Source organism: Podarcis pityusensis (assembly GCF_964106645.2).
Source record: "Podarcis pityusensis genome assembly, chromosome: 11".
Classification (NCBI taxonomy): domain Eukaryota; kingdom Metazoa; phylum Chordata; class Lepidosauria; order Squamata; family Lacertidae; genus Podarcis; species Podarcis pityusensis.
Genome location: NC_138036.1, coordinates 45666893 through 45688574, shown reverse-complemented (window position 1 = coordinate 45688574; position 21682 = coordinate 45666893). Strand labels below are relative to the sequence as shown.

The 21682-nt window shown below is 42.3% G+C and overlaps 1 protein-coding gene and 1 long non-coding RNA gene across 2 annotated transcripts in view; both read right to left on the bottom strand.

Annotated features, from left to right (window-relative positions):
* Window positions 1–6586: 6586 nt before the first annotated feature.
* Window positions 6587–21682, bottom strand: part of HSD17B4 (hydroxysteroid 17-beta dehydrogenase 4) — a 72525-nt gene continuing 57429 nt past the window's right edge. Inside the window, exons 21-24 of the mRNA XM_080973331.1 lie at window positions 19875–19952; window positions 18344–18482; window positions 8451–8578; window positions 6587–7008 (exon numbers count right to left, since the gene is read on the bottom strand). Coding sequence (XP_080829457.1) covers window positions 6919–7008; window positions 8451–8578; window positions 18344–18482; window positions 19875–19952 — 435 coding nt within the window. The 3' untranslated portion in view covers window positions 6587–6918. The remainder of the gene's footprint in view (window positions 7009–8450; window positions 8579–18343; window positions 18483–19874; window positions 19953–21682) is intronic.
* LOC308458541 lies at window positions 8610–14407 on the bottom strand. The gene is made up of 2 exons (XR_013977538.1): window positions 9869–14407; window positions 8610–9644 (listed from the first exon to the last, which is right to left on the bottom strand). It is a non-coding gene; the product is annotated as an uncharacterized lncRNA (long non-coding RNA).

Below are 21682 nucleotides of genomic sequence, written 5' to 3'. Positions count from 1 at the left end.
TCTTTTTGGAATTCCCTCAGCTCCTCTGATAATCCTCCGTTTTATTCACTCCTTACGCATTTCCTAATTTAATATTACCTTATATTAATAACATATCCTATTTCCTTTTTCATTCTTACAATATTTCTAATACTAATTCTTCACAGAGCTTCTTGCAAACCAACAAACGTTGTTTGATCATCGCATATACTTTTCAGATAATCTGTAAATTTACTCCAGTCCTCGGTGAACTTCTGGTCCCGCCGGTTTCGGATTGTTCCTGTTAATTTATCAAGTTCTGCATAGTCCATTAATTTCATTCTCCATTCTTCCATCATTGGTACTTCTTCTTGTTTCCATTTTTGGGCCAATAATATTCTTGCTGCTGTTACTGCATATAAAAAGAGCTTACATTCCTTTTTATTTATTTCATTTCCCACAATACCTAAAAGAAATGCTTATGGTTTTTGAAAAAAAAAAATTTTTTTAATCCAATTTCACTTGTGAAAGGAGGCACAACGCAGGTGACCATAAACACAAATACAAATCTCCAAACAACAGTCAATAAGTCAATTTCAACACCATTAATCCAACCGGTATCATGCTAAATGCAAAATGAGTTTATAAGCTAAGATGAAAAAAAGAAAGAAGGGCAGGAACAGAGGTGCAAAGCCACTTGTTTAAACTGAACTGCAGCAGTGTAAAGCATATGCTGTTCCGGGATGGTTTATTACCTCTGTTTAGGGAAGTTTTTAAAGTTTGGTGTTTTATTGTGTTTTTAATATCCTGTTGGAAGCCACCCAGAGTGGCTGGGGAGGCCCGGCCAGATGGGCGGGATATAAGTAATAATTTATTATTATTATTATTATTATTATTATTATTATTATTATTATCTCTGCTCATGCATTACTCACATGCAGTGAGTGTCAGTGCTGATGGTGGAGCAGGGCCACACTTTTTCACCTTGTCCCCAGCAATTGGGCCTTCTTTCTGCAGCCGCCTTGTGCACAGGGACCCTGTCCAATCAGGACAGCCAAACAAGTCATTGCACTGAGTAAGCTATTGGCACCAAGTCAGTTGAAATCCATCTCCTCTGGGAACCAGCGTTTCTGAATTCTTTCCTTTTGAGGAAATTCTCGTAATTATGGCACCCTAGGCTTTAAATGCAATTTCAAGGATGTTATTTCTGCAGCTTTGAATTGTGCTTTCATTTTTTGAAAACCATTTGAACTACTTTACAGGCATTTTTACTTTCTACATCGAATCGCCTTTTTTAAGCCTTGGAAATGCCTGTGACTGTGTGTGTGTGTGTGTGTGTGTGTGTGTGTTATTCTACAGAGGAAATAAACGTGAATCATTGGGTAAACAGCTAGTCCATTATGGTGTCTGCTATCAGACTCTGCATTTTGCCTTTTCTCTCTCTGTCTCTCTCATTAGAGAGGTTGTCTCTCTGATCAGATAACTCAGCAGCCAGCCATATTCATCACTTTGGAGAATACCTCTCCCCCACACACCTGAATATGTCGGTAAAGGTAAAGGACCCCTGGACGGTTAAGTCCAGTCAAAGACGATTATGGGGTGCGGTGCTCATCTTGCTTTTTAGGCTGAGGGTGCTGGTGCTCGTCTGCATAAGCTTTCTGGGTCATGTGGCCAGCATGACTAAACCGCTTGTGACGCAATGGGACACTGTGATGAGTGCCAGGGTGCATGGAAACGCCATTTACCTTCCCACTACAGTGCCGTTTACCTTCCCACCTATTTATCTACTTGCACTGGTGTGCTTTCGAACTGCTCGGTTGGCAGGAGCTGGGACAAAGCAACGGGAGCTCACGATGTTGCAGCGATTCAAACTGCCGACCTTCCAATCGGCAAGCCCAAGAGGCTCAGTGGTTTAGACCACAGCGCCACCTTTATCCCTCTACCTGAATATATGTCTCTCTCCACCAGTCATTGGCTGCTTTCAAAATAGTGTACTGTCCAGAGTATGCAGACCTTCCAAGGGTCCCTATTTTCCAGGGATGGCCCCAGATTTACAGAAGCCGTCCGGTTTCTGATTTGATACCGGAATGTCCCACTTTTCCTTAAAGGTAAAGGTAAAGGGACCCCTGACCATTAGGTCCAGTCGTGACCGACTCTGGGGTTGCGGCGCTCATTTCGCTTTATTGGCCGAGGGAGCCGGCGTACAGCTTCCGGGTCATGTGGCCAGCATGACTAAGCCGCTTCTGGCAAACCAGAGCAGCGCACGGAAATGCCGTTTACCTTCCCACCGGAGCGGTACCTATTTATCTACTTGCACTTTGACGTGCTTTCGAACTGCTAGGTTGGCAGGAGCAGGGACCGAGCAACGGGAGCTCACCCAGTCACGGGGATTCAAACCGCTGACCTTCTGATTGGCAAGTCCTAGGCTCTGTGGTTTAACCCACAGCGCCACCACACCACTTTTCCTTACGACACCCCTGTTTTCATCTGAGAATTGCTGGAGGGTATGGAGTAATGCGACCCCCAAAGCCAAGGATATAAGTAACTATACGACCTTTAGAAGACATATGAAGGCAGGCGTGTATAGAGAATAATAATAATAATAATAATAATAATAATAATAATAAGCACCTCACAGTTTTATTATGTTTTTATATATGTTGGAAACCACCCAGAGTGGCCGGGGCAACCCAGTCAGACGGGCAGTGTATAAATTATTAATTTTTAAATTTTTTTATTTGTTTTTGTTGTTGTTAAATAGGACGTCTCTATTTTCATTGGAGAAATATTCCAGGGTATGGAGGTTGGTGTTAAGCATTCATCACTCCCCAGTGAGCCCCATAGCCAGAACCAAAGCAAGGTTTTGCACAAATTCAGAAGTCAGCTAAATTCTAGAATTTCACATTATTTTAAATTTGCCCTGATTTTTTTGGTCATTCAAGAGCAATAAGCCTAAATCACGAAGGCTCATAAAACTAGTTTCACCGTTCTTAAAATGTGGGCTTCATGGGTTATAAAAACATATTGTAAAGCAAGAATCAGTATATGCATTTTATATATAGTATACACTGACAGCCTTTTCTAAATCCATAATCCAAATCCAAATCCATAATTGTGGATTTGATTTTTTCTACAAAATTCGTAGAACTGATTGACAAACGCACTAAGGGGAGCATCATGGGAATCGTTAGCGCCTCTGTACACATGACGTGGGTGGCGCTGTGGGTTAAACCACAGAGCCTAGGGCTTGCCAATCAGAAGGTCGGTGGTTTGAATCCCCGCGACGGGGTGAGCTCCCGTTGTTCAGTCCCTGCTCCTGCCAACCTAGCAGTTCGGAAGCACACAGTGCAAGTAGATAAATAGGTACCGCTTTGGCGGGAAGGTAAATGGCATTTCCGTGTGCTGCTCTGGTTCGCCAGAAGCAGCTTAGTCATGCTAGCCACATGACCCGGAAGCTGTACGCCGGCTCCCTCGGCCAATAAATTGAGATGAACACTGCAGCCCCAGAGTCGTTTGCGACTGGACCTAATGGTTAGGAGTCCCTTTACCTTTTTACACATGACACTAATGATGTCACTTGCAGATGACACATAAATGCCCAAGCCTGAGATATCATGTTGGTACTCCAAGCCATAGAAAGTGGCACCTCGAGGAAGACGATGTGTGTTCTGCATAGCAGATGGAGGTATTTCAATGGCCTCTCTTTTCTACTACTCAGATAGGGCTGCAAAGTTCCCGTCTTTTTATCATCACATTCATTTTTAAAGCGATTCTTTAATAAGGAATGCACCTGTCGACATTTAAGCGCAAATGTCTGTAATTCCCGAGGACAGTTCTTAGGGGCAGTCAAATCCTCCGGAACAACCTAATTAAGAGAAATTCCAGTGGCTTATAGGAAGAGCAGCCAGAGGCCCAAAGCCAGGCTGAAGCAAAGGCAAAACACATTAAGGGCTTTACCCCTATTTCACTTCTATTCTCGCATGTTATTTAAAAGGCCATTAAATGGGTCACTTAAAAGGATGTTGAGCTGCAATGCTTCAATTGGTTTGCAGGAAATGGGAATGAACTGCGTAAGGCGACAATGCAGACGACAGGGGAAAATGCATAAAGTCCTTGCTGGAGAAAGCATTCAAAGAAACTTAAATTGGACAAGCTTACCTATGATCCAAGCTATTCCACGGCAACTTTTTTTTTTACATGCAGCTCTAAATCAACCCGTTGCTTTCTCATTTTTGGAGGCAGAACTTGCAGTTTAGCAAATATCCAGTGTATTGACTTCGTTCTGTGCTACAGAACACATAGCATCCTTCTGTTTTGCTAAAGCATCACCAGTTTGAAACATGCCTGGGACCCCCTTCCCAGCTAAGAGACTTCACATTTAAATTCAAAATTCACTCTTTCCAAAGCAACACATGAATCGAAATGCAGTCCCCCTTTGAAATGGGCACTTACCCCAATTTTGTAATGTAGCCAAGTAATGCACACAAAAATCCAGATTCTGTATGCATGTGTTAGTGAAAATAACACAAAAGATGCATTATATTGGGGAAAGCTGATTTGCAAAAACATGTACATTGGGCAAAATTGCCTAAGAAAACATGTATATTTGGACATATCTGCATGAAAATGCTGGAGAATATCCAGGACTTTAAAAACAACACCCCACAAACTGGTGTGGAAATGCGGATAACTGATTTTAAGACTAGAAAAATGAGGAATTCATAGAAACCGATGGCTTTGCCCATTGCTATCTGCCAATGTCTGCCACCAGCCTGACTTGACAATTAGGACACCATGAATATGTCAGCAGCGCTAGTCTAAGGAAAACAGAGATGCTCCAGACCTGGAGGGCTAATGGAGCTGTGTTGCAGGGCAACATCGTTCAGCACTCCCGACGATTAAAGTGAAGAGAGAAACTGACAAGAGAGGAGTCTGCAGAAGCGATGCTGAAGGATCCTTGCTCCAATAAATCGCCTGCTATCCTAAGTCTTCAGGGCCCAAGATGAAAATCTGTGCTGCATTTTGTCAAGAGGAGGTGCAAAAGGCCAGCTCACATGTAAAGTGGAAAATTAATGTCAAGCTAGCTACAAAATGGCACGTTTGGCCATAAATATCAAGACAGCACTAACTCTAGAGCATATTGAACAAATAGCAACACAAAGCCTACGTGGGGGAAAAAAACACTGAAAATGGCACCATAAGCTACCGTATCTTTTGCTCTATAAGACGCACCCGACCATAAGACGCACCTAGTTTTAGAGGAGGAGAACAAGAAAAAAATATTCTCTCCTTCTCTGCACAGCGCCCCTTCAGCAAAGCGGCAGAAGAAACTGAGCCCCTTCCGTTTCTCCTCCCGCTTCGCTGAAGGGGCGCTGCGCAGAGAGGGAAAGCTGCGCAGCGCCTCTCCAGCAAAGCCTCTGGAGGCTTCGCGTTGCTATCGCTGAAGCCAGGAAAGCAAGAGGGGTAGGTACGCACCGACCCCTCTCGTTCTCCTGGCTTCAGGGATAGCCGCCAGAAGCCTCTGGAGCACAGCAGGAGTTCCTGCTGCGCTCCAGAGGCTTTGCATTGCTTTTGCTGAAGCCATGGAACCTGCATTCGCTCCATAAGACGCACCCACATTTCCCCTTACATTTTAGGAGGAGAAAAGTGCGTCTTATAGTGTGAATAGTACGGTAAGTGGGACTTGTAGCCTTGTTTTGCCAATTTCACATTTGGTGTCCAGATTCATTATTTTTCATTATCATATACCTTTATGCTTAAGCTCCATGTATTATGAATTTCCCCCCGGAGTCATGCAATCTGAAAGAGTCCTGAAAAAGTTATAGTGGAGAAATTGAGGGTGTAGTGGTGCCCGCCCTGTAGAACGCCCTCCCATCAGATGTCAAGGAAATAAACTCCCTGACTTTTAGAAAACATCTGAAGGCAGCCCTGTTTAGGGAAGTTTTTAATGTTTGATGTTTTAGCGTGTTTTTAATATTGTGTTGGAAGCCGGCCAGAGTTGCTGGGGAGACCCGGCCATATGGGCGGGGTATAAGTAATAAATTATCATCACCATCATCAACATCATCAGCCATGCATGCTGGGATAGTTAGCCTCGCCTTCCTGCAAGTTGTGAAATTTGGTAGGGAACATGATGCTATAACACGCTTGGATGCATGTGTGCAAACATCTCTGGTGGATTAAATTCAGGAACTTACCACCACCAGAAAATGCTACAAAAACAACACAATATTCTTCTCTTGGGCATGTGGGTCAAGAGGTGTTGCATGCAGACTCAAGGGTTTGCTCTGGCTTGCTCTGGTTGTGCAAGTAATGCTAAACTATGGTACGGGTAATAAAATGATTCCTTCTCTGACCCATACTTAGTACCATTATTGTAACTCTCATTGGTTTTGTAGTTATACAATAGGTAAATTCACTCCATTTTTCAGATTTCCTATTGCTATGGAGGTTCAGATAGACCTCTAATAATAAATAGCTGCAACTGTTGGCCTGATTATCCCTGCAATCTACAAACTGAAGTACAAGACACAAACCCCACATATTATTCATAATTGTAGACTCCGCCCCTCCAAGTAACAGGAGCAATATGGCTTAGGCTTCTGAACAACAATAAGCCAGAACAGGATGGTATCAAAGTTACGTTTTATTGAATTACGTTTAAATTTCATATAGAAATATATTAACTGAATGTGTTTTAATTGGAAGTAGCTCCAAGGAACAAGGTCTAAGGAAGGTATAAATGCTTGCAACATTGAAGAAAGAAGAAAGATCATGTTAAACCCATCAACATCCACACCAATTTTCTGTATCCGCAAGAATCAAGGCAACTTGCGAGTTAGCAATAAAGTCTATTAGAAGTTATCTAAGACAGGATTTGCATAAAGGTTTCAGGTTGCTGATCTGAAAAAGGAAACGGCTCCTTTTTTCTTCCCAGGCGAACTCAATCCAGCAGGGAACTCACAGCTTTGCATACTGTTGAAGAATCGTCCCCAGCTTCTGGCTCAGCATGATGTTTCCTTTAACTTTCAGCTTACCAGAGATGAATGCCTACAGCAAGCAGAGTGGGGGGAAAACAATTAAAGAGGCTGTCTCTGCTCTTCCAGAGTTGCACTTTTAAAGAACAGTTACAAGAGAATGCGACAACGAGGAATTAACTGGGGACGGGGGCGGCATCTGCTGTGGACAATTGGGGTCAAACCTATCGAATCACCAGGAGTTGTTTTTCTTTGAACTAAAGGAAAGGAATAGAATAATTCTGAATAGGGATTTTGAAGATCTGGACCATTCCACAGTTAGGAGTGTAGAGCTATGAGACTGCAAAGTCTCGTATTGCCTACTGCAAAATGTTACCATGGGTAGAAAGGAAATGCTGCACATTAGCACAATAAGTCATCAATTCAGCAACGCTGATGCTCAATTCTTAGGCTATACATAACCAGTCGTTACAGCATGCGCAGAACATGAAGAGGCGAATTCTCAGCAATGTATCACTTTTAGGATGCACAAAATGAAATTGATAAACCCACACTATTATAGCTAAGCGTTATGGCTTGGTGCACACTATTCTGTCATGTCTAGGCTTGCCATAACGCCTGGAAAATTCCAGACATGCCAGGAAATTCCAGACACGCCAAAGGCCTGGTTGAAGAGGAATGCTTTTGTCTGGCGCCTAAAAATATATAATGAAGAGACCAGATAAACACCATCCCACAAATGGGGAGCCACTACAGAAAAGGGCTGTTCTTGTGTTGCCACCCTCTGGACCTCACGTGGAGGAAGCACACGAAGAAGGGACTCGGATGATGAATGTGTTAGAATTCCTGCTCCATGATTGCAGTCATGGGATTTTTGTCTTTCACATGACGGTCTATGTTTTGACTCCACAGAATGGGAAGAGACAGAAACAGGATGTTTGTGTTACTGTGTTCTGTGAAGTGAGACTATTGTCCTTTGCTCTTTTTCTCTTTGCTGTCTGATGCTAGAGAGAGAGGGAGCCATGTTGCAGTGCTCCGTGTGTGTTTACATGTAAATAAAGTAGATTAGCCCAAATGCTGAGTTGCTGAGGTCTGTCACACAAGTTGCGCAAACTCTGTGGATCCCTAAGTGTGCCGGTGTTGGTTGGCATCGGTCGCTGTGATGTTTGGGCTGAAGAAAGCTTATGAAGCTCCCGAACGATTGACCAGGAGGGAGAGAACATGCCAGGCGGGCATGTGTCTCTGCCAGGGTCCTACTCAAGTGTAGGCTGAACTCCTGACAGATTGCAGGGGCCAGGACACTTCATATGGGGAGAGGTGAGCCTTCAGGTATTGTACATAGCATTGTAATGACTGAAACAAGATGTCCAAGATGACCAACAAATTAGGTATTTTCTTAATATGGGAAGTTGTTGCTGCCCTAGCCATCCTTTGTTTAGGCTTGTTGCTTTAGCATCTCTTAAGCACCTGCAAATTAAAAGTCATTCCTTTAATACATGAATTCTGCATCTGTACCTTTTGTGGGTTGATCTTGCCTAGCACCAAATCCACGAAGTCGTCATCTGACAAGCTGAAAATGGTATCAGCCTTCCCGCGGGCTGGTCCCTGGTACACTTCTCCAGAGCCATTCTTTAAGTCTATGGCTGGGGGAAATTGATAAGAGTTTTTTTAAAAAAAAAATGGGAAAAGCAAAAACTGAATGTTACATGCTCCCTTAAGAACTTTTTTTTATCAAGAAGAGAGTCATACAGAACACTGGGAACTTAAAAGATACAAGACAACAGTGGTTAACAGCAATGAGATTAATTCCTGAATTTAATTAGTCTGAACTAGCAAACACACAAACACACCAGAGCTCAACATTATCAAAGCAGAAAAAAGACAAAAGCAAACATTTCTTTTATCACTACACCCAGATTCCCAACCATATAAGTTCCTAAATTATTTTAATTTATTAACACAGAAGTAATGAAGTCTACCTAATTACGTGCCTCCCGTTCAGTCATTTGAGTTACCTGCTGTGGGGATGCTCCAACGGAGAGTGGCTCAATTTATGAAACTCGTTATCCCCAGGCACTCGGGTCCTTTGAGCCCCCTCACAAGATGACAACCTGTTCGGCTTTCCGCCGTATCCTGCAACCTACCCTCATTAAGCATCCGAGTGAAGAGGTTGTACATATGCTTTAATAGCTAATTACCTGGGGAAATTGCTTCTGCTGAAAAGTGTTGGCTCAGAATCTCTGCGAGTTGCCTCAAAACATTTATTTCCCAGGCCATTTGAGATGCGGTGCCAAGGGGGTAGGGGCACACAGAATGATGCTGCTGTTTGGAGAAGGCAGTGAAATCCCTGACTGGAAGCAGGTTCAGAACATACAACATGAAGTATTTCTTCACTTAAGGAAGTGGGCTCTGGGCTGGCCCTGCTCTCAGAGTCACAACTGCCCATTGGCTCCACCCCAGGACCTCAGTGCGTTAGGCAAATGGGGGAACCTTTGAATTCAGCTGAAGGTGACAGGCTCCTCCATGGGACCCAGAGTCCCAAACTCCACAATCTATTCATCTGAACATGTATAGGTTCTTCCTTCAGACCTTCTGGCAATGTGCAGAAGGTCTGGGGGGTAGAGCCAGTGAGGAAAGTGGGGTGTCCATTGCGCACAACCTCCTCCACCAATGTTCTTCGAACATATGGAGCTTAATTTCTGGAGTGGGCTAATAGAATTCACTGCCACAAGATGTGGAGATGGTTTTAACTAAACTGGTGTATGAGCAAAAGCCAGCAGCACAGAGGCAACAACAACAACAACAATAATAGTAATAGTTTGTTGTGGTTGTTTTTTGGAATTGTTTTTATTGGATTTTACAAATGTAAAGTTCTAACAACACCAAATGCATATCCATATATAGAGATTTCTCTGAATCTCGAGACTTCCCACCATCCCCCTTCTGGGTCCTATTGTCAACATTTTCAGCTGCATATAATTTCATAATCTATATTTTGCATCTGTCCATATTATCCATAGTGCTTGTTACATTACAAATGTTATTAGAATCCTCCTAATGTTTTCATCTGCTTACAGTGGTCTCCTAAATAACTTAAAAAATTTCCCGTTCTTTCTTGTTGTGGTGGTTGTGGTGGTGGTTGCTTTCTGTTGTTGTTGTTGATGCTGCTGCTATAATTATTATTTTATGTGCCACCCACCTGGCTGGGTACAACACTGAATTCCTCCCAATAGGTCTACTTTGAGTGAAACTTAGTTAAATACCATGCTATGTGTACAGAATCCTGGGCCGTAACAGGAGAAAGGGCAGGATAGATCTAACAATATAAATAAATAAATGTCTGTATAAAAATGGGTTTTACAGTTCATCTCTCCCCTCTCAAGCACTTTCTATACTATACTGCTGCAGTTAGTAGGAAAGATGTAATCTTTGATTGGTACTCTCAAGCAGTCTCTCCCTGGAAAATGAAGAGGAAGACAGACAGATACTAAATTTCTCTGTCAGTACAGGAAGTTATCTGCTCAGATAGAGGACGTATATCGCTTATTACCGAACTCTTGTGCTTGAAAAAGTCACAGCTGTAAAGATAATAGTAAGTACTTCAGTATCGCCAAGTTCAATAGTAATATGCTGGATTCTTTCCTCTGCATCCTGCTAAAAAGGTTACCAAGTGGAACACAAAATTGCCTATAAGTGTATGAAGGCAGCAGCATATTCTGTACGGATTTTCCCCAGAGTAGTTATCGCAAAAAAGAAAAGAAAAATGAAGGCAGTATTCACATTTAATCTTTTTGTGATATATTTCAGGGCCAACTATTATCCGGGCCAACTTATTTTTTTAAAAAATCAGTGTCCTACTTTCCTTCAGCATACAGGCTTCTCCCCCTTCTAAGCTAAAGCACACACAAGGATACGATGCGGGATGTTTTGTTTTGTACTATAGTGCTTTTTTAATGTTCCATTTCAAGACTATCTTAAATCTTAGCCAAGTATCTCTCCTTTCTTTACGGAACACCAACAATTTCTCAAAATGTCCGCTCTCCCAAAGTCCTATTTCCTGCACAAAATGTGCTGCCAAAATGATCTACTACAGGGTGTATAAGCTGTCAGGTATCGTGTAGCTTGCAATGGAGAATGTTATGACAAGATTTTGCTCTGCCAATTCATTTTCACATTTTGCAAATTTCCAGAGCCGCTCTCTTCTCTCCTGCCCCTGCTAGAGTGTATAAAAACAACGCCATTGCCAAGCTAATGCTCCTGTAAGGACCTGACATTTTTAATTATGATATCCAAGCAATTTTACCATCGGGGAGACAAGAAGTTGGAAGCTGCATTCTTTGTTTCTAGGTTGTCCTATGAATAACAGCTTCACAAAGAACAGGTTGTGCTTGTATTTGTTCTAAGAATTGTCTTTGTGAGATGTTATCTATATGCTACGCAACATACCATATCCCTGAAGCAGTTTTACATGGAATTTTAATACAGAGGGCTTCAGCATTTACCTGATGGATCCCAATAAAATTATTGCCTTTTTTTTCCTTTACAAAAACCCCACAGCTTTCTCCAGTTTAGGATGAACTTTGCATAAAACACTTTAAAAGATTTCACATAATCCTTTCTGAAGATGAGAACATTGCCACATTGCAATACCACCATACTCATTAAAAAAAAAAAAATGAATTATTTTTTCTTAATATAAGATATCCACAGAAATGGTTCCTATGGAGAAACATTGCCAGCTGTTTCAGAGAAAAAATAGGGTACAACAAGTATCTTCCTTTATTTTTTATTTTATTTATTATTATTATTATTATTATTATTATTATTATTATTATTATTTCCATACCATCACAGGGAGGTTTGCAATATAAACCATTTAATGGTATACTGGATAACTGCTTGGTTCAAATTTCAATTCACCCAAAAACTCGCTAGCTGAGTCACTTTCCTCTCTGCCAGCCATTTGTAAATTAACATAGCATTAGCTAACCATATAGGGCTGTTGTACAAATGAAGCTGTAATCCTATATACAGACTTACCTGGAAGCAAGTCTTACTGGGACTTACTTCAGAGTAGACATGCACAGTGCCTTGAATACATCTAAAGCACAATATCAGACCCTCCAAGTGTCCCTATTTTCCCAGATTTACAGAAGCCATCCCAGTTTCTGATTTGATCCCGAAATGTCCTGCTTTTCCTTAGGACGTCCCTATTTTCAACGGATAAATGCTAGAGGAGACGATAGGGTGTCCCTGTTGTCATTTGAGATATGTTGGAGAGTATGGAGTTACCAATCCCTGATTGAGAAGTAACTATATAACCTTTAGAAGACATCTGAAGGCAGCCCCGTATAGTGAAGGGTTTTTTTTTAATGTTTAATGTCTTACTATGTTTTTATATATGTTGGAAGATGCCCAGAGTGGCTGGAGTAACCCAGTCAAATAGGAAGGGTATAAATAACATCAACATCGTTGTTGTTGTTGTTGCTGTTGTTGACTAAGACGTCCCTGTTTAAATTGGACAAATTTTGGAGGTATACAATGTAAATGCTAAATAGTCTTGCTTTCATTACTACGAAGGAGGCCTTTTGGTAAAGACCAGTTTACCATTAGAGAAATAAGTCTCTGATTTAAATGGTCTCTGATTTAAACGGCCTCAGCCCAGTATACGTGAAGGAGCGTCTCCACCCCCATTGTTCAACCCAGACACTGAGGTCCAGCTCCAAGGGCCTTCTAGCAGTTCCCTCACTGCAAGAAGCGAAGTTCCAGGAAACCAAGCAGAGGGCCTTCTTGGTAGTGGCGCCCGCCCTGTGGAACGCCCTCCCATCAGATGTCAAAGAAATAAACAACTATCCGACATTTAGAAGACATCTGAAGGCAGCCCTGTTTAGGAAAGTTTTTAATGACTGATGTTTTAATGTATTTTTAATCTTTTGTTGAAAGCCACCCAAAGTGGATGGAGAAACCCAGCCAGATGGGCAGGGTATAAATAAGTTGTTGTTGTTGTTGTTGTTAATGGGGGAGGGAAACAATGAATTGTCTTGATAAGATCTCAAATGCATTCCATGCAGTGTATAAAAGGAATTCTTATTGTTGTTCTTCTGCATTTATGCTGAAGAATTTCCACTTCCAACGCAAGTATTAATTCCGGTTCACGTGTCCCAGCTGCTGAGGGATGGTAACGAAATGAAGAGGCTGGCATGATATGGAATGATACAAGGGAGGAGGTTCTAGTCAATTGCACTAAGCAATAAAAGCTTTTTTGGCACTTGTGAATTTGGGAAGAATAAAATTATTGGCCGTGTCAACCAGAACCACAAATCATTTCCTTAAGGGCTGCTTCTCGTCATTTATTCCTCTGACATTCAGCCCAAGGACATCAGCTAAAGACACCAGAGATTCGGCCGTCACCCACAACGGCTATGAGCTGCAGGGGTCCAGAAGGCTGCTAGTGCTGTCAACAGCAGCCGTGGCAGATTACACCAGAGAAGAAAGCCAAGGGAGAAGCGACAAGCCAAAAGATGGAGTGCCAACACAGCAGCCCCGTGGATTTATCAATGGGAAGAGGCCTAGCAGGTGGGCCAAGAGAACAAAGGCAGCCGTCAAAGCAAAGGCACCGCTGGCTAAAACCTAGCTGCAAACCTTTAGCAGCAAAGTTTCAAAGCAGATCCCAAGAGAATCAAAGTCCAACATCATCAATGTTAACAAAAAGCTTGTGAGATTTTATTATTATCGTTGCCCTTCCTAGTGGAAAACACCAGACATATTGGAATTGGCGCTGAGCGGTGTCTGGTTTGCAACACTGTGATATGCCACCAGCTAAATATACTGATGTCTGAAATAAGGATGGAGCTATGTAGAGGCAAACAGGGGACTGTCCTGGCAACTGCTACTGCTTAGGGTTCTAAAACAGACACATTTTTACAGAGCAAAAGGGTGGCAGGAATCATGAAAGAAGCGACAGCTAGCTTCACAGTTTTTCCCATATCACAATTTTTTACATAGCGCATGCACACACATCATGATTCGCAATATGTGACCATGTTGAATACAATGAAACCGTTACCACAACGTGGACGTCAAACTGATTTTGGACAGTGTATCTATACATCACCCAGCCCTAACTGGAACCTAGTCAGATTGGAGGGGGTAAAGCAGGTTGAACGATAAGGCAAGATTAAAATAGATCTAGCTGCAGAGACATCACCTTGCCAACAAAGGTCTGTATAGTTAAAGCTATGGCTTTCCCAGTAGTGATGTATGGAAGTGAGAGCTGGACCATAAAGAAGGCTGATCGCTGAAGAATTGATGCTTTTGAATTATGGTGCTGGAAGAGACTCTTGAGAGTCCCATGGAATGCAAGAATTCTTAAGGAAATCAGCCCTGAGTGCTCACTGGAAGGACAGATCCTGAAGCTGAGGCTCCAATACGTTGGCCACCTCATGAGAAAAGAAGACTCCCTGGAGAATACCCTGATGTTGGGAAATATTGAGGGCACAAGGAGAAGGGGACAACAGAGGATGAGATGGTTGGACAGTGTTCTCGAAGCTACCAGCATGAGTTTGACCAAACTGCGGGAGGCAGTGGAAGACAGGAGTGCCTGGCGTGCTCTGGTCCATGGGGTCATGAAGAGTCGGACACGACTAAACGACTAAAGAACAACAACAAGCTGCCATTTGTCCGTCAAAAGAGCCCCAGTACATTATAACCTTTTGAAGAGGATATCCAAGGCTACATAAAAGGAAGAGCAACAGGAATGTATGGTTGCTATACGAATACTCACCTGAAGCTCAGGCTGGAAGTTAGGCATATAGAACAATCTGCAGCCCTAGTCAAGTGTTATGGTCACAAATAAAATCTACTTGCAAGCATGGTGAATGGGGACGAGCGCAACAAGCGTCTCCTGACCCTCGCCTTTCAACTCATGGAGGTCAAGACTTCCTCTACTCAGGGAGACATTCCCCACACAATAATCTGAGTTCTAAATCATACAGAGTCTCCACAAGAGGTTCCACGGTTCAGACCTTCACCATCCATGAGATGGAAGATGGCAGATGTGGCGAAACTGCTTCGCATGCCTGGCCCCTACTTGCATGTGGGTTTTCACCCATGAGCAGAATGCCTGAATGTTGCTTATATCAAGCCTAAATGTGCCCAGCAGTGCTTGCTTATACAATGAAGCACTGAATAACCACAGTCTGCAGCTGTTTTCTTCTTCCACTGCCCCATGAGAGTTGCTGACCTAGATGGCTTCAGCGTACGAGGTTTCGGGTTTGAAAATGGAAGGAAAGAGATAAGAAAACAGGGATCTTTCTGCTTCGTTCTTAGTGTTAAGGGAAGAAAATTCCCAATGCTCTTTACTTTTGATGGCTCTCTGACATAGAAGATGTTCAAAAAAGGTATTCTTGATTATTCTTAAAGATTAGTTTTGATATTTTTCAAAAGTTTTAGAAGACTTTGTACCAACTACTTTCTCTCAAGTTTCCTCTGTGTGTATATATATATAGAGAGAGAGAGAGACTTAGCTATATGGACAAAATTCATTTTTCTTTTGGGTCAACCAAGTAAATCCTTATATGGAGATTTGAAATTTAATGATTTTGTTTCTGTACTGAAATTAATCTTGGTATCTTTCATTTATGGCTGATAATCAGCATTTTCGTTGATGTGTTTTTTGTATTATTTGGAATATTATATTAAATGTCTGTGTTGCTTAGGATTCACTAACATATAAAAAAACACAAGTTAAAGAACATACTAAAGCAGTGGTTCCCAATTACGGGTCTGGGGACCCCGGGGGTCTGCGGAACACACCCAGGGATCCGCGGCACTATAACTTGCCAGGGACTCACTTATCTTGATAATTGCACAGTGAAAGCCACAATGAGGCTCCACGAATCACCCAGCCTGTGCTCGTGACCAGGGCCTGCTTGCCGGCAAGGGAAAACTTGTGAAAGTGTTTTGGGTGGCAAGTGAGCTGGGACTGGGCAAAAACCTCTGACACAGTTTCATGGGGCTCTTGCGATTGGGGGCGGGGAGAGTGAGAGATAGAGATAGATAGATAGATAGATAGATAGAGATAGATAGATATAGAGAGAGGGAGAGAGAGAGATGATAGAGAGATAGAGATACCCCACACAAATGGCTTGCTCCACCATCAAGATTAGAGAACTCTCCCACTGCTTGTAGGTATCAGTGAATCTTGCCTTATGAGTTTGGGATTCATGTCTCATCTTGGAAGTCCAGCAGGGGAAATAGCTAAGCAAATTGCCGCTGTCGTTAGCACAACAACTCACCTCTGATTATTTAGTTTAGTTAGGGCTGCCATACGTTTGGGATTTCCCAGACATTATTGGGATTCCAAAGGCAGAAGTGATGCTCGGGGGGGGGGGGGGATTTTTAGGATAGTTTTTAGGAAACAATTTTAGGGGTTTCCTAAAAAAAAAACAACCCACCTCAAAAACCAGTATATGCTGATATATCACGATGACTGGAATTTGTCTTGGCTGCTTCTTCCAAGATACACGACCTGTTAGTTTCTGTTTGCCACTGTGAAGTGCTTTGGAGTCACAAGACTCTGTTTTGCATTCCAGACATTCCATACTGTTGGAAGTCTCACGGGAGAGGGGAGACGGATGTGACGTTACTGGTTTCCTGTTCCTTTGTTGTTTCAGTTGCTCTCTGCTCTCACAGAGAGAGGATGTATTTCTTTTCTGTCTGTGTAGCTTAGTAATAAAACTCTTTAGCCATGTAGCTCATAAATCTCATCACTTCTGCGTGCTGCTTTGATTCTCTGCGTAATGGAAACGTGCTTGGAGCCTTATCAGAGGCTCTGGTCGTTAATTATCGTCAGAGGGCAATTCCAGAGGAGCTCGGAGGAGCTCGGTCGAACGCAGGTTCCAACATGACCTAGCCCTACACGGCAAGCAAGTCCCAATGCATCTCAGCCTCAATTGTGAGCCAAGGAGCATCGGGGCTTCGTTGAACTGCTCAGCTGGGGGGTGGAAGAGGTCACTTGCCCCCCCCAGCTGAACAGCTCTGCTGCCTCAGAAGGCATCCTGCCCCCCAGCTGAGGGAGCCTCGATGCTTCTCCAACTTGCACACAAACAGGAGAAGCCTCGGGACTCCCCACAGCTGGCATGGTGGTGGAAGCCACCCACCTGTCAATCACATAATGTCATAATGACATCACGTGATGGAGAAGTGGGTGGCTGCGCTCATCTGGGCCATGAGGCCGATCCTGATCAGCATCTGACCCATGGAGACGAATAGGTTCCCCACCACTGCTTTGCAACAGAGGTCAATTACTTAAACTCATTGATTCAACCATACACACACACACACACACACACACATATACACACTAGCTCTGCACTATGATCAGGAAAGACATTGGCACAGAAGAGCAGAGGCTTTCAAGGCATGCATGTTTCATGTGCTTTGTTTTTTCATCACGGCACTTTTAGCATCAACAGCGAACACCATACATAAATACGAATGTGGAATAGTCATACATAAAAACGCAGCTGCCACTGGGGATAGCATATTATGTATCCTAGCACAACAGAGTGATCGGAATAGAGGATAATGACGACAGAAAGTATAAGAGGGCATTTACATAATGATCATCAAATGCTTTTCACCGTCAGGCCAAAGAAGCATTAGCATGATCCTCCCACATGCAGGAGGGGGCAGGCATAATGTGAGAACTGGGATTTAATCCAATCTACTGAGATCTAATTCATTGTTAACAGCACATTATAGGATTGAGTCAGATCTAAATACTCAGGATTCGGTTTCCAAACCCGAGATGAAGACCAGTGGAGCCTTAAATGAATATTTCTGTAGACATGGATGTGTCTTACTCAAAACAGAAAGTATTATCTATCGTTTCCACGTCCAACTGCTTTGTAGATTACGTCTGCTTGCAAACGGGGAAATAAGTCGATGTCTTACAGTGACAAATATGAAAAGGAAAACCTTATCCACAGAAGAGAGGAGGAGGAAGAAAATAAACGAGAATTTTCAGAATGTGTATAGTGCTTTTGACTGTCAAAACTACACACATCACCACTGTGACTTTTGCAACAAATCTACGCAACATGATCCCCTGTGTAAATATTGTTACTGAGGAATAGTGTCCTTTTGTGATATATCTGAACTAGGACTTCAACTCTTTGCATAGCAACCTCATTGCACACCAGCTCTAAGGTGACAAGATGCTAAAGTCTTGTTTTTGATGCCACGAGCCCTACTGTAATAAAATATACCTTCGCTTTATTAGAAAGCGAACCTTCTTTGGCTGCCATCTTCCTTTCATCTAGCAGGGCTTAGAACCACATAAGGTTTCTCACTTCATTAGACGACGCAATAAGGCATTCCGTAAATTAATTAAACTTGCGACTTACTCCACTGCACTGCAGTCTTTCCGTCCTTAGTGATGTTCCACTGAAATATGGCATTTACTTTCTTCACCAGCTCACTGCCATGCTCTTTGATGCGACGACCAATTTCCCCAAACACAAGGTCACTCTTGAGTCCTACTACCTAACGTATACAAAGAGATATGGCCATTGAGGGATTTCACACTCAAACCCATATCCTGTGATTCATTACCGCATGCACAGTTAGAGAGAATTCTAGCTTCCTTCTTTACAGGATATTTTGTGGCCCTTCTCTGTGGCATTATAGGCCCCAGGCAGCATATTCCCCACCTCGAAAAAGAGCTCAATATGCTCCTACTCTTTTTGATACAAAAGTGGAAGGGTTGAAGGGGCAAATGACAGGTTTCTAGATGAAAGATTACGGGAAACTGCTCTAGCAGTATTTCCTGGTAGAAATACTTCACAGCCACGTGTTACTACAATTAAAGCCTTTATTCAGCTAAGCTATGCAAAAGTGATTCCATTTATAAACCACTATTCACAAAACATCTCCAAGCAACAAAAACATCAATGGCAAAAAGCACATGTAAACAGAATCACAAGCTCAATTTTAAGCAGAAACAGACTGAGATAAAAAACCTCCAGTTAAATGGCTGGTTGGGAAAAGGAAGGCTGAAAAGATAGGAAAGACAGCTCCTGTCTGACATGTAAGCCGCTTTTTGTATTTTTGTATAAAGCACTGCATAATAAATAAAATAATAATAATAATAATAGGTAACAGGAGGACATTCAAAAGGGTAGACACTTAAAAGCTCCAATTCCCCCCTGCCAAAATGCTAATAGGCCCAATTTCTACATCATGTAGAATCAAGCTCCTGATGAAATGGTATTGGCAAGATGCCTTCTCCTGCAGAACACAGCTGGGTATACAAGGGCCGAGATGATATTTTAGGCATATTTTAGTTACTTCCTCGCAAACACTCAAACCTTCCAATTCAAACATCCTCCCATCCAACCAATCAATTAAACAAGTGAACGGGAGTCTAATACTACTGGATTTACATGAGAATCCTCTGCTTTCGTTTACAACAGAAGCCATGTTGCTAGCCCTGATGACTAGAAATATGGAATTGAACATCTGTGGCGGCAATGTCTTCTGCAAAATGATAGGTCTACAAGGGATAGCTGAGGAGCACTATCTTTAGCGGTCAGGTTAGGGAGAGTGACCTCAGTGGTTTGTATAAACCAAATTCCTCTCGTGATGACTTGCAAAGCCAGGATTTATGCAAAATTAAACAAATGAATGCAAATTGGCTGGAGTGAAATACATCACAGAAACTGTTTTCTGGGAGGGTGGAGGATTTGGGTCATAATGCAAAGGTTTGCTGCTATTATTACCATTTCATGACTAACTTAAGTCCCATCAGTTTTAATGTGTCTACTCTAAGCGTGACTAGTTTTCTATCCAACTCATTTTCATTATTCAGTGTAGCACATAAACTGTTCTTGAATTCATCATACAAAGCAATGTCTCACACTTTCACACTTTCGCTACCTTAGCTGAAGGCTGTTCAGAGGATGAGGTGAGATCGACATATGCTCCTCCAATTGCAACCTCCCCTGTCTCTTTGACCTGGAAAAAAAAATCAAATATAAGCAATTTCTACAGCACCAGTGCGTGTTTAAAAAATTTGAACATATTATAAACAGAACAATAGCTATATTAGAACAATTTAAAGATCTTCTTTGCATCGTAAATTGCACAGGTCAAATCTAGCAAAGGAAAGAAAGGGTTGAAATAGAAATAATTAAGCAAACTATCCTAAAGCCAGAACCATTTTGCTTGCATCCTTTCATAAAATCAAGTATGGCTTAATGAAAGAAAACCTAAGAACAATCAGTGACAATGTTCCGGTGGGTTAAAAAGCCACAAGAGCAGAGAGGAAATAATCAGTTCCAATCATTTCAAATATTAAATACAGACTTGTCAATGAAAGGGCTTCATGTTTTAGCCAAACATACTGTGTATGAATAAACATTGAGGGCAGGCTGCCAGTGTTTAACAAGCTGCTGCTATTTAATTGGCTCTATTAAAAAAAAAGGATAGGAAGAAAGAAAATGTTGTTTGCTGCTTTTTACATCTTTATTTACTTTTAAAGCTCGGGGGCAATCGCCTTTTTCAGTTTATCTACCACTCTGGGTCTTCTATGAAATTAAGGGAACGAAAATGATTTCCAAAAACAGATTATAGAACCACAAAGACTGGGGAAGAGACGCCAAGAGACTCAAGGTCAACAGCATTATCAAAAACTCTCTTTACATGCATTTTTAAAGATGCCAACAAAGTTTGCCTTAAAAAAAAGCAGTATGCATGTGGGCTGGAAGAGATTGAGCAAACTGAACTGAGGTTTTGAACAGCTATTCTAATTCTCCTTTCCAGAACCCTCAACCTTGTTTTTACAAGAAAAAAAATATCAGGGGCAAAGGAAGTGGAGTAGCTATTCCGAAGTCCTATGAGGACAAGTGATGGACTGTGGCTCAGGGGCCAAGCACAACGCTTGCATTCAGAAGGTCCCAGGTTGAATGCTTGCGATCTTTAGTTTAAAAGGAACAGGTTGCAGATGATAGGAAAGACCTCCACCTGGGACCTTGGAGAGATGCTGGCAGATGAGATAATACCAGACTAGGTAGACAAACAGTCCTACCTGATAGATGTAGCTTCTTATGCTCCTAGCCCTTACCTGCGCTTGTTCCCAGACGTCTTTAGTACAGAACTAACTTCCCACTTCCACACCCAATTTATGACCACATGTATTTCCTGCAAGGAGCACAAGGTGGCATACGAGGTTTCTGTTCCTCTGTCACAACAACCTTGTGAGGTAGGTTACACTGGGGGAAGGTGACTGGCCCAAGGTCATTGGGTGAGCTTCATGGCTGAGTAGAGACTGGAACGTGGGTCTTGGCAGACATTATAAATGGTAAATTACACTGACTCCACTTCCAAAGACTCCTGAGTTCAATATTATCCTTGTCGTCAGCAGACTCAATCATGAGCCATAAATACACCTGGTTTCCCTAGTCGGCCCAAGACCCTTTGCTGCCTGAGGTAAACGACAAGATGATGATGATGATGATAAATTGTTGTTGTTTTGTTGTTGTTGTTTTGTTGTTGTTGTTATTTATACCCCACCCATCTGGCTGGGTTTCCCCAGCCACTCTGGGTGGCTCCCAACAGAATATTAAAAATACAATAAAACATCAAACATTAAAAACTTCCCTAAACAGGGCTGCCTTCAGATGTCTTCTAAAAGTCAGTTGTTTATTTCCTTGACATCAGATGAGAGGGCGTTCCACAGGGCGGAC